The sequence below is a fragment of the Hibiscus syriacus genome, unplaced genomic scaffold (genome assembly GCF_006381635.1).
Source record: "Hibiscus syriacus cultivar Baekdansim isolate YM2019G1 unplaced genomic scaffold, ASM638163v2 tig00111095_pilon, whole genome shotgun sequence".
Classification (NCBI taxonomy): Eukaryota; Viridiplantae; Streptophyta; class Magnoliopsida; order Malvales; family Malvaceae; genus Hibiscus; species Hibiscus syriacus.
Genome location: NW_024062980.1, coordinates 11,605,754 through 11,619,819, shown reverse-complemented (window position 1 = coordinate 11,619,819; position 14,066 = coordinate 11,605,754). Strand labels below are relative to the sequence as shown.

General features: G+C 32.8%; 1 protein-coding gene and 1 long non-coding RNA gene across 2 annotated transcripts; one reads left to right on the top strand and one right to left on the bottom strand.

The window, feature by feature from the left end:
- Positions 1-5,002: 5,002 nt before the first annotated feature.
- On the top strand, positions 5,003-13,371 carry LOC120152692. Its single transcript, XR_005518706.1, has 3 exons — positions 5,003-5,140; positions 7,446-7,455; positions 13,362-13,371. It is a non-coding gene; the product is annotated as an uncharacterized LOC120152692 (long non-coding RNA).
- On the bottom strand, positions 5,009-8,939 carry LOC120152691. The gene is made up of 6 exons (XM_039164864.1): positions 8,832-8,939; positions 8,633-8,744; positions 5,792-5,884; positions 5,602-5,681; positions 5,229-5,457; positions 5,009-5,129 (listed from the first exon to the last, which is right to left on the bottom strand). Exons 1-5 carry the CDS (start codon positions 8,846-8,848, stop codon positions 5,394-5,396), a joined length of 366 nt encoding a protein of 121 aa, XP_039020795.1. The 5' UTR covers positions 8,849-8,939; the 3' UTR covers positions 5,009-5,129; positions 5,229-5,393.
- Positions 13,372-14,066: the final 695 nt, after the last annotated feature.

Genomic DNA, 14,066 nt, shown 5'->3' with positions numbered 1-14,066 from the left:
TTCAAATCATAATAAAACTTTTATCATGAGATTCTCCACAAGTTACTTCCCGGGTCCGTGATTAATGCACGTTGAGACACAGCGTATACTATGTAATGTGCAATATATATTTACTAATACAAAAATGAAAAAATACACATGCAAATGCAAAGATGCACAAATGGGAGTGCAAAATGCAAGATGCAAATGCAACAAGGAATTGATCCCAAAAGTAATTGTTTCTTGAACAATTCTTGAAAAACCGACAATGTCTCGGTACACTAGGGAAGTGAAAATTTGGTCCATCTGTAAGTTGTCCAACTTCTGCAAGCATATGGGTACTGCATCATTTTTAAAGCTTCTACTTTATCTCATACTTTCAGAAGTCTTTCAAGCTGGTTCATGATCTTCAACTATTGGCTTCAGGGTCGAATCTTCTTAAATCTAACTTGTTACCTTAGCAGGTATACGTCCAGCTTCTCAGTAGGTAGACTCTCATTTGACGTTGCTCGATCTACATAGAGCGTCTTCGAAATTCTACTGATCCCATCGAAAGGCATTGTTGTGGCAACAATAAATAAATTTGACTCAAAGTTGAGACTGAAAAAAAGCATACAAAGAAAATTAATAGTCCTAACCGCATGTGTTCTAGTTCTCCTAGGCTATCCAATGGCTCTAGCGGGGTAGGCTTACTAAATTCTCTATATGAGGCTGAGTTCTAGCAAAGGTTCCCGAGCCATCTTTACAACTTGCTAAGGTTGACTATTAACTGTAAATTATGTAAGATCGAACTCATAATTTCCATAATCCTAAATATAGGGTAACCAACTCGTGGCTCGACTCTTAAGTTGTTTAAAAAAATGTCCCCAGTAGAGTCGCCAAGCTGTCGACATCGTTTTTCGCCATGCGAGGAAAAAACGATATCGACTCGGGGTTTTTCTCTTTGAAAAGATTTTTCGAAATGTGAGGAGTCACCACCAATCATTTAAGGTGCAAGTGGAACACCATAAAAATAGGGTGATTTTAATAGAACATTTTATTTTTATCAAAATATCAATTTTTAAGGTCTGTAAAAATCCATAAATCAGGTTCGGGAGTCAGGGTAAGGATTAGCATTCCCACAAGGCCCAAAAGTTGGTACCTAGTTTATTACCCTATATTTAGAATCGAAAATTCCGAGTTCAAACTTTATTTATTTTAAAAATCATTACGGATGCAAAGTTAAAAAGGGTATTTGTTTATTAAGGCCGATAGCATTCACCCCCTAGGATAAATGCGGGAGATCAACTATTGTGCCTAATAACCGGACATTGCCTTAATTTTAAAAATCATGAAGCAGTCTTGAAAAGGATGCCGACCTATTTCGAGAATCACCAGTAGTCCCTCCTTGAGCATACTTGCGGGAGACATACTATTAATTCCCTAATAAATGAACATTGACTTAGGTTTGAAAATAAAATGCACTTAAACAATTGGTTACGAAAATTAATTACTAAACAAACTAATGGTTTCTCTCTAACCTAAAGTGTAAATTATAAAGTTTAAAGGACCTAGGGAATGAAACCTAAGAGTGTAGGCTCTAATATTAATCTAATTAATTTTAACCAGTTATTTGATCAAATAATTAAAATGGAATCTCGAGCAAATGCGATGACCAAATTAAGAATTCTCCTAAATTAAATGATTAAATATGAAATGAAGCCTAAAAGTATTTTTCTAAATCAAGTGGTCTATCTTAAAGCTAAATTAAAATTAAAGAACCTAAATAAATAAACATGCAACATTTTAAGATAATCCATAAATGAATAAATAAATAATTGATATAAATGCTAACGATATAAATAACGATAATAAAAAATTTATTAAAGACAAATTTAAGAAACTAAAATAAACAAATCGGTAAAGTGTAACTGAAAGAAAATTAAAAATAAAAGGAAATGAAATAAATTTAAATTATAATAGAATTTTAACTAAAATAAAATATGGAAGAAATAGAGGGCAGTAAATCAACATGCTTTAAAAGAAAATTTAAGTAAAGAAAAAATAGAATCAAAGGAAGCAAACGGCAAAATTAAAGAAAAATAAAAGATTAGATAAATATATTTAATTTTATATAATTGAGAATAAATTTAGAAAATATTAAAATAATAAATGGTAATTAAGTAAAGTAAAGGGGATTGAATTAAAACAAACCAAAACGACAGATCAAGATAAAAAGGGATTAAACAACATTAGATGAAAAAAATCTAAAATATAATAAAACATAAGGTATCGCATACCTATAAAATTGCAGAAAATTAAATAAAAAAATAAAAAGGAATATAAAATTGAAAGAAAATAAAAGTTATGGGTTTATTTTAATAATTTTACTTGGACCATAAATAACGCAAGTCATAACCAGGGCGAGTCATTTCAATATTGTAAAATACTTAATTAGAGGGGTTGAAACGAAATAAAGGAGAATGCAACAACCAAACTAAAACAAACAAAAATTAAAATGCATAAATTAAAAATTCATCGTCAAATTCATAATAAAATAAAAGATAGAATCAACCAGTGACTAACATGAAAAAATATCAAGATCAATAGTTATTTTCAGATAAATTTGAATTATAATAACGGTGACTAAACTAAAATAAATGCAACCAGGGTGTCAAAAATAAAATAAATAAAACAAAAGAAAATATGGGGACCAAAATGTAAAAACACGGCTAAAGTGAAGGGATTGAAGAAGGATTTATCCAAACACTTTGGTGAAAAAAGTATAAAGTACTCTAGAATAGAGGGATCTAGAGCATTGTTTATCCAAAAAATTTAAAACAAGCCCTTCCTTTTTATCATCTCTAGAAACCGTGAAAACCCAAAATCTATCCCCCTTCTTTCGTTTTCTCTCCATGCTCTCCCTCTCCTTCCATAGTCCGGCCGCTGCTCACCAAGAAACATGGAAGATACTGGCCGCCGAACACCGACGACCACCTAAGGTAAACCGACATTCTTCCTTTGTTTTTTTAAATCGAAAAAGATAAGAAAAGAAAAGTTGCTGAAAAAAAAGAAGAAAATTGATATCTTTGAACAGTGTTTTGAAAATCGGACCGGACCGATCGGTTCAACCGGTTCAACTGGGAACCGCTGTCTAGTCCGGTTCATTCTACACCGATTAAGCCGCTACTAGTGAACCGGAAGGAACCGTTGAACCGGTTGTGAACCGTTGAACCGGACCGGACTGTGAATCGGTTGAAAACTGATTCTGTTTTTTTTTCTAAAAAAAAATTAAATCAAACGACGTCATTTGTTAAACGAGCTAAAAATTATCAGGTTCAACTCGAACTTGAAATATAATATTGAAACTTGAACTCAAAAAGGCTTGAACTAAAAAAAATTTAGAAGCTAGATTGAAGCTTGAAATTCAAGCTCGATTGAAGCTTGAAATTCGAGCTCGATTGAAGCGAAAGAATAGTTCGCTCTGTGCTCACCTAAAGACTCAATGATTTTGAATGTCAAATTACCTCTATTATTTATAGAAGTCAGTTGGGATGCTCTTCTATGTTTCTTAGCCATGTGGGATTGTATTTTTTTTCATATTTTTACTCTTTAGATTTTTGTGATGTTCTTCTATGTTTCTTAGCCATGTGAGATTTTTTATAAAAAAAAATTAAACCAAACGACATCGTTTGTTATGATTTTTTAGCCCTAAATTTATTTTTTGATTATAGTTATATAATTATATTTATTATTTAATATGTGTTACCTTAAATATTATGTTGTAGTTGATTTGAATCATTTTGTTTCACTTGATTTTATGGTTTTTAAGTTATATATGTTATAACTTGCTTTGAATATGACTTGTGATATAAAAAATTATTTTTTATTAAATGTTTTTTATATTTTTATTTAATTTTTTAAATAATTAATTATGATGTCGTCCGGTTCTTCCGACCGATCTGACCGGTTCGACCGGTTGAACCAATGAACCGATAGCACAACTGGTTCGTTGACCGGTCCGGTTCTGAAAACCATGCCTTCGAAGGTTTCTTTTGTTGTTCTATTGATTTCTAAAAAGTGGAGGAGCCCCTTTTACAACTTGATTTTTTTTTAAGTGGAGGAAAGAAAAGAAGAGAGCCCCTTCTTTTTACATTGTGGGGTTTTTATAACCCATGTTAGCCCCCAATTACATTGTTTTTTTGTTTTTCCTTTTGTATGTAATCTGCTGATGGAGCTAGTACTAGAGAAGATGGGAGCTGTTGCGTGGAGTGTTGGAGATGGAGGCATGGGGCAGCATGGAGTGCTTTCCTAGGATTGGGGCAAAGGATCGGCAGGAGCTGATTGGATAATAAAATGAAGGGCCTCCGGCCTAATACTATTATTATTCATACAACAGAAGCAATGTTTTCTATATTCGAATTGTGATTTTGAGGCAAAATAGTTGAGGATATCTTACCAGGACAACAACATCCCGGGCAGCCAGGGCCAAGATGTCGGCACAAGACACAACACCAGGGCATCGTGTTTCAACTGCCTGTTTGGCCTTCATTAAAAATAATTATGCATGTTTTTACATATTCTAACTGATTATGTTTTTATTGAGTAAACTACATCATTCATCACTCAACTATCTTTGTATTCTTATTTTTGTCACTTAAGTTTAAAATATTTTAATTTAATCACCCAACTTTAAACATTTTCGATCACTCAGAAAAAACTTCTAAAGAAATACAAATAATCCGATCTTTGAACAAATTTTTCAAAAATTAACAATATTCAAAATGATAAATGTATTTCATCTGGGATGGTATGTCGTTTAGCCATATGAATATAGAATACATAACTACATCAACCTAGAAATATAAACATAAATATGAAGATGCAAATACCATATATCATAAAATAGGCAGAATTCACAAAATTAACAACAACAAAAAACACCAATAATTTCCCATCAAATTACAAACAATCTTTCTGACAATACATCCTCCGACTTTTCCAACAATAAATCAAACTTGTTTGTTTTTTTATTATGCAATCTTCCACAGTATATATCAAGAAAGATACGACGTCGGAAATGAATCATATCTTTTTGTTCAAAAGGGAAGGAATCACCATGAGTAAGGCAATCGGCATATTTCATCACGAATACCCCACAATCAACCGAGCTTAAAGTTTTGTTTAAGAAGAAAAGGAAAGGAAATGTAAGATGTTAAGTAAATGAAAAAGGTGCAGAGAAAATGTAGATTTAGAAAGACAATGCTTACTTTTTTTGCTTTGGAATATCATTACGCACTATGAATGGCCATTCCTCCGCATCACTGTAACCAAACTCTGGTAGTAGAAAATATGTAAAGCATCCTAATATTGTTTCCTTTTTCATCACCATTAGATCTTATTTGCGAAGATGGCTTTGAATCCAACCATGAAATCTATTTCTCTTGTATCAACATAGAAAAGAACCCAGTGTGTTGATAAACACAATGGTAGAAACAACTGCAATCACAAATAAAAGTTAAAATAAAACAAAAATTTACATCAATTTTTGTTTGTTAAGACAAAAGATTTAAATTACGCTTGATGAAAATAACATTATCAGATAGAGACTTTACAAAAAATAGCAGAAACTAAATAACTTACTTTATGTACACCTGTGAGCTTCTCTCCTTTAAACAAGCTAATACTTCATGTTCTGATTTGGATCCATCTATCAAGAATGTCTGCATAATATATAGGTTAAATGGTACTGTATATATAAGTAATCTCAATCAGAACACCAACACTTTCTACTCAAAATACAAATATTTCTTGAGAAGATGAAAGTTCTTACAGCTATTTGAGAGTCAAATGAATAGTGATTAATGTATGCCCCTGGAAATCTCTCAGATCTCTTCCTAAGCAATTTGAAGAAAGTATTAACAACCTGGCATGGTAACATATAGAATTATATGATAGCATTGAATTTTACGTGTGAAAAATATATAACTAATACACAACACTAATTAAGAAAACAATACAATGATCAAATGTAACAACCTGAAAATTTCAAAATAATATTTAATTGGAATTTGAAGATTTAATTGTGTTATTGGTGAAACTTTGAGCACTAAATTGAAAGATTTTAAAACTTGTAGCTTGTTTTAGAGTTAAAGTAAATTCAGGGACCAAGCCTTGAATTTACCCAAAAAAGTTGGTAATGTTGGGCATTACTCATATATTCTCCCAAATTTCCCTCTCCCAATCTCAACTTCTGACGACGATCCCGACGCCGTCCGAATTCTAATCGTCATTTTGAAACTATCATTGTGTTCGTTATCGAGTCAGGAACAAATCCCTTAAGTTAATTGAAGAGAAACGCTGCCAAACACCGTGAATTTCAAGTCAAAGCATCGACGTTTTTTTTAGCTCAATCGCCTAAAAAATCATAAATTCATCACCGATCGTTGCTCCGTTTACGACACCTCCCGCACCATCGTGTTTCTTGTGTCGTTCCGAGTCCGCCGGTGTCATCCTCTGTCTCCGTCGACGGCGGCGCGTGGGGAGGTGAAGCGGTTAAAGTTTCCGATTTGATTAAATCTAGCTCTCCGCCGTTCAAAAATTTGATCGATCTTTGTAAGTATCTCGAAATCGCTCAAAATAATTTTTAGAAATTTTTCCGTGATTTTTAGAGCCCCGGAGGAGGTTCCACGCGCCACACGCGCCGTCGCAGGGCGAGTGCATAACTGGAAAATCGGTTTAACCGGTTTTGAACCGATTTTAACCGGTCTGAATCGGTCCGACCCGACCCGACCGTTGACCAGACCCGACCCGACCGTTGACCCAACCCGACCCGATCGTTGACCCGACCCGACCCGACCGTTGACTGGGTGATATTTTGGGAATTAATTCGAAATGGGTGCTATTTTGGGAATTAATTCGAAAAGGGTGCTATTTTGGGAATTTATTCAGAAAAATGTGCTATTTTGGAATTTAATTCAAAAAGTGCTAATTTGGGAATTTAATTCGAAAAGGTGCTATTTTGGTAATTATTTTAAAAATGGTGCTATTTCTGTAAAATGATTGACAGTTTGTTGACCACCTTTGACCAGGACTTTGACCGGCTTTGACCGGCTATTAAACAGCCGTTAATCTTTTCCGAGAATACCTATCCTGATAGTTTTTGACGTCTCGAATCCGTTTTTGGGGTCGATTTCACAAACTTCAAACCTGAAAGTCTTCAAATTGTCAATCAAACCCGTTGACTTTGATTTTGACCAAGAATTCAAATTTTCGGAAAGTCATACTTTATGTTTTTTGACGTCCTGAATCTGATTCCGAAGTCTGCTTTGCCAAATTCTTACCCAAAAGGCTTAATATTTTAATATTTTGATTATTTAATTGAGATTTGGTCAAGGATTGATTCAATAAAAATATTTTATGAAGGTACTCGTATTTCACCTGAGCAAGGATCAATTAGGTCCGGTGTTATCCGTTCATTAGATCAGCCTGAACCGCGTACTACGAGAATTACCCGTAGGTTTCCGTATATTATTTAAATAATATTTATATTATTTATATTAGGATTCCAATATGAATTTTTCTAATTCGTAGGATCTAACGCTGCAACAGAACGTGATCGACAAACCCAATAATAAGCTTTCCTATCTGATTTCTCAGACTGTTACAGGTGTGTTTCTCGACAGTGTTAATTATTTTTGTTTTAAAATATACATCTGAACATTATGTATCTGATATCTGATTTACCGCATATTTCTGATATGATCTCTGGTTACGGTATTTTATACCGATTTTCTGAATATTGATTATCTGATATCTGAAATTTTGTATACTACTGATTTGTCTTCTGATTTCCGTATTTCTGTATATAATTTTTAAGCATGAACACTTTTATGTTTTAAAGAATTAATCATTGTTTTCATTCAAATACATTCATGAACAATCATTGGAAGGGTATTGTTGAAGGAAGTATATCTGCAGGTTCTTCGGCTTTGTGCTCAGGGCCTTATTTGATGTGTGGGTTGGGTGTATGGTTCTGGAAAATCTACATATTCTGATGTGATGGGCTGGGGGTAGTGTTCATATTTTTTTTTAAAACGACATGCTTGCATAAATCGATATTACGGGGAATATTTTTATCAGTATATTTTTATATACACTGTATGGAACACACTGGGCTTTTCGCTTATTCTATAGTTTTTACCCTTTTTCAGATAACAGCAGACCGTAAGCTAGCAGATTTGGCATAAGGGAGATCAACTACTTATTTTGTACGAACATATATCTCTATATGTTTTCCGTTGTATCTTGTGACATGTATTTGCTATCGTTTTTGGATATATCTGTATTATTATTATAATGTATTATAAGATAAAAAAAAACTCTGAATGGGACATGTAACCACTTAGGTTTGGGTTTAACTTACAGACCGGGTCTGGGGGGTTACATAAAAATTTCAGATTTAGTATTTTTCCGGTCATTATATATAGGAGTGGATGTACGATTTTATATTAGGGTTCGAACTTAATAAATTATATTAGAAATGTATGAGATATGAAATTAGATTATCAATTAAAAAATACTTAAACTAAATGAGTATTTGAAAATTTTAAAGGATATGACTGCACCGCAGCACCCTCAATCCACCCTGATTATATATCTGATAATTACTCACCAAATCTTCAATGTAGAACAATGTTCGATTTTCATTTCTACGAGTCACAATGAGTAAAGGTGTCAATTTATCCCCCATTAATTTGAACTCTTTATCTCGCCCTATCAATTTTCTGTGAAACATAAACTTCACAATATAGTTAGATTATATTGATCTCTTTATAATCTAATATTAACACATCAAAGTTATAGCAACGTACCCATGCAACTCATTCATTTGCCATTTATCTAGTCGATTATACTTCTTGTCTGTGAGGCTTGATCTTAAATATGCTCAATTATCCTATACGAACAATAGTAATTAAAATGAAAATAATTATGTAAAAGCATTAAGCCTATTAAAAAACAAAATGAAATAGAAATATGATCCTCTCTACACCATAATCCTTGCTCCTTTAATGGTGTTTCATCATTAGACTCGGAAGATGAGCTTTGAGACATATCCAATATATTATTGTCGAATGATGAATCATCATCCCGAATGTCGAATGAACCATTAACATCTCTTCCATGAATAGGTTCTACATAAAGAAACTTTGATTAAGAATTTTTGCCATTTCTCTTCATAATTATTTCAATATCCATGTCAAAATTTTCGTAAATAATTTGACAATGTCTCCAGTAGTGTTAGCTTTGTCATGATTCAAACTTTTGGAAACTTTTACCACATTAGTGTCCTCGTCCATCTTCCTTTTCCTTTTATCCTGTGAAATGAAAATGCATCAAGGTAACTTAGTTTTCATTGTAGGAAAAGACAATCAATGGAGACCACTTCTAATATTAATTTAGTACCTACCGTATTATGCTTGGAATCATAGTTTCCTCCATCATCTGTCATAGCAAATGAACTCAGTTTAGTGATAAGATAATGTAACTCTAAAAGAATAGATTAGATCCTCTAAATCAATCATAATGCAGCTGAAGTTTCTCCTCATCTTCGTTATAAATGTGATGTATCTCATACATAGTGTAGACACATTTTTTCATTTAAATTTATTATTATTATTAAAATTATTATTATTATTATTAGTATTATTATTATTATAATTATTATTAATATTATATATTATTATTATTTAATAAATAATTACAAAACTGGACCGGCCCAGTTACAAACAAACCAGAACCGGCCCAGACCAACCAGAAACCCTAAACGATTAGTAAGGTTTCAGCTAGGGTTTCTAAACCCTAGCCACCCCCAGCCGCCTCTGATGCTTCCAGAAGCCCAGCCGCCGCCTCTGCCGACACTCCCACTGCCAGGTGACCCAACCATATGCTGCCGACGATCCCCTGCTACCACGACTCCCATGAAGAAGTCTCCAGAATGCCACGAAACTACCCACATCGAGCTCTATGATGAGTCACCGCCATAGCTATGGTGACTCACCAGAAGTCTCCACTGGAACCGGTCCGACGAGAGCCTCAGTGGTGGCTATAAAAGCCACCACACCTGCAAGAAAGAAGACAGACGGCAGAGAACGACAAGAAAAAAAAACAGAAAAAAAAAACAAAGCAAGAACTACACCAACGATCCCAGAAAATACAAACCAAAAGAAGAGAAAAAGAGACTTACCGAGGAAATCGCCGTCGTGAGAGCCTCTACAAGTCATCAGAGAACCGAAACGTCGAAGAGAAATATCCTAGATCTACGACGATTGGTAAGGTTTTAAGCTAAAATAACCTTAGAACTAGATATAGAAAAATAGGGGCTTTGATTTGGGGTGGGTTTTGTAATTTCCGGCCACCGTTAACGGTGGCCGGCGGCAGCAATCGGAGCCCGACAGCGGTGGCTGACTGGGCCGGCTTCTCTCTAATTTTAGAGAGAAGCCAGAGAGAAATCTTCTCTCTCTCTGTTTGAGAGAAGAAGAGAAATGAAGAAATGAATGGTTGGCCCGAAGGGCCAGCCGGTTTAGGGTATATAAACCCTCCTCCATACGACGTCGTTTAAGGGGGAGGGGTATCTGTGTAATTAACTAAAGGTTAAACCCTTTCCGTAGCCATCCAAACTTGTAACTCTTACATTCTAGTCACTAAATCAAATTTATAATCCTTTTAATTTGGTTCTTTAATTTTAATTTTATTTATTTTAGTCCTTTCTATTAAATAATATATTTAGGATAAATACGTATTTAGTCCTTTAGTTTTAATAATTAATATTTCAATCCCGAGCTTTTATTTTTAATTTATTTTAATCTGATATTCGAATTTTAGATAAATTTTATTTTAGTCATTAAATTAATAAATAAGAAAATAGCTTGTTTAATACCTATAATTTTGATTAATTATGAATTAGATATTTAATTTTAATTTTAATATAATTTAGTCACTATTTTTAAATGTGTTTATTTATTTTACTACTTTTAAATATATCATTCTAATTGTATTTTTATTTCTTTATTTAAATATTATTATCATATAGTCATAAAAATATATAATAAATAATAATTTATATTTTTTTAATAAATTATTTTAATATTTTTCAATATCGAAGAAAAGGACAGTCTTAATATAACTGGATGTCCTATTCTGGTATTTTAAAATTAAATATTATTAAAAATTATTATTTAATTTTATTTAAATTTAATTTTATTAATATCAAAGAAAAGAGCTGTCTTAAGGCACCTAGAAGTTCTTTTCTAATATTTTTAAATAAATAAATAAATATTATTTATATAATTTTGAAATAATAGGATTATAAATTAAATATATTTTTGAATTTTTAATTTTAACACTAGAGACAATTTATAATTAAAAAGTACCAATTTTGGGCGTTGTAGGGGTGCTAATCCTTCCCTAAACGTAACCGACCACGAATCCCTTTTTATTATTAAAAAGAATGAATTTTTGGTTATAAACGCAGATCAAATTATTTTTTTTAATTGATGTTTTTTTTAAAAACTCTTTTAAAAGAAAAATTTTTAGGTATTCGACCTACCTGATCCAAAAGGTCGATGGCGACTCCCAAATTATTTTCAAAACTATTTATTTACATCAATTTCCCGCCAAGTATAATATTTCGTGCCCGGACGAAAACCGGTTACGACAGCTTGGCGACTCCACTGGGAACTCAGTTGTCAAACTTTTAAAATCAATTATAAATTGTCTCTACTAATTAGAAATTAAAAAAAATCATTTATTTAATTTTTTCTTTTATTTCAATTTTTTTTATTTATTATTTTCATAATATTTATTATATTTATTATTTTATTTTCAAGTATTAAATTTCATTATTTATTTGTTTGTTATAGATTTGAATATTTCTCCTCACACACAACACTTGCATTGCATAACATAAAGCTCTATAATTGAGTTTGTCCTTTTTAAGTGGGAGTGAAAGCGACGTCTTCGTGAGAATTTATTCTCCGTGTCAGACCTAGCAAGTAACTTTCAGGGTTCATATGCTCTATGTCTTCGTGAGAATTTATTCTCCGTGTCAGGCATAGAGAAATGTGTCCTCTCGACTTGAACTCGATCCGCTTAAGTCTGTGATGGACTAGGATTGAGGGTTGGCAGCCCAAGGGGACATCAACAAGGACAATTCGAGTACCTTTACTCCTAGAACTGAAATTCTGCATATAATAAATCCTAGAAATTCACCTAATCTAAGACAGTACTGAACCTCTGTTCATAGGTGTACACAAAGGAGAAATAAGCTCTGCTTTTAATTTATTTAATTTATTATTATTTTTTCTCCCTGAATAAATGCATGCGAACTAGAAATCATGCGGTTAGGTTAATTTTTCCAAACAAAGCATGGAACTAGAAAGCATGAGGTTAGGATTTATTATATGCCATGATAAATAAATTTTTTCTTTCAATTAGTTGGTATTAACCATTTCATTTTTTCTTATTTTCCCATGTATGTTATTTTTGCTCTAATTTGTTTAAATTATTTTCTGTTGTTTGCATTGCATGATCATGACCAAAAGGTGTTAACTGAAAAGACTGTTCATCAAATTAGAAAGAAATCATAAATGGACAAAAAGTTCTATGATCAAACAAAATCTGATGCGGCCAAGAAAAAACATCCTGAGGGAACTCTGAAGATAGAGAAAAGCTATGCACCCAAAGATTGTATGCCCATTGAAGAGCAAAAGGAGATATGAGAAATAAGAGAGCAGGTGTCCAAAATGATGGATAGAATATCTGTTTTGGCCAAAAGAGAAGAGATTCCTGCACAGAAAGAGAGAAAGCTTAATAAAGATAATCCTGCAATTTCAGATATGCAAGGGAATTCTGATCCTAACCAAATTGAGAAATTACAGACAGTCATCATTCGTATTCACAAATCGTCTGGAAATACCAAAGAAATGGTGACCACTGTAAAAGCTCTCAGAGATGAGAAGAAATCATGTGATCAGAAATCATCAAAGTTTGGTCTGATCTCAATGACTAAAACTCAGGTTCAATCCAAGACAAAAGGTGGTTCTCATCTTGATACTATCCCCATATCATATAAAGAGTTGTATGAGAAGCTACTTGAAGCACGAGAAGTGGATCCATATTATATAAAACCGTTCCAACCTCCGTATCCGAATTGGTATGACATCAACGTTCATTGTGAATATCATACCGGAGCTCAAGGACATACCATCGAGAATTGTCTTGCATTCAAACACCGAGTCCAAAGTCTTTTGGATCATGGAATCTTACAATTTATGATAAATGATCGACCTAGTTTGGTAACCAAGGGTCTTGATAGATTAATACCAAAAGTCTTCAAAGGTAAGAATATCAGTAGGGGCGCCCAGAGAGAAGAAGATTTGCTAAGATTTGAAGCTCAAATACATCATTTGAAGATTGAAAACGATAAATTGAACACCAAAATGGAAACCATACATGAAGATTTCCAGAAGGTCAGTCAAGCCTTTCAAAATGCTGGTATAGGAAACACCCCAGAAGAGTGGATATCAGGGGTCACCAAATTGAAAAAGAGTTGCAACATACATGAAGATCTTCTCCAAAAACTTTTTGAACACAAAATGTTCTCTCGCAAAGGAAAATGATCAACTCCAAGAATTAAACATAGGAGATGAAAGAACCCCAGAATGTCATGGAAGAAGCTGCAGTCCAGACAAGCAATATGGCCCATAAGCTGATAATCTAACTTGGTTTTAGAGAAGAAAATGGGAAAGTTATTCCCTATATGTAAAGTTTTGTTGAAGTTAGGATTAAAAGTTGTCCCCTACATGTAAAAGTTTTGTTTGATGTACTGAAGCTTTTGTGTTCAATGAAATCTGTTCTAAGATGATCACTCTTAAGTAACACCTTTTCATACATACATTTACATTTTGTATATGGGCATTTTCATTTTGTATTTTTATTTTTTTTATATATATCTTTGAATTGCACATTTTGCATTCTTATTTTTCCATTTATGCATTTTTCACATTTTTATTTAAGTACTGTCATGTATTTTAATATAAATAATTCAT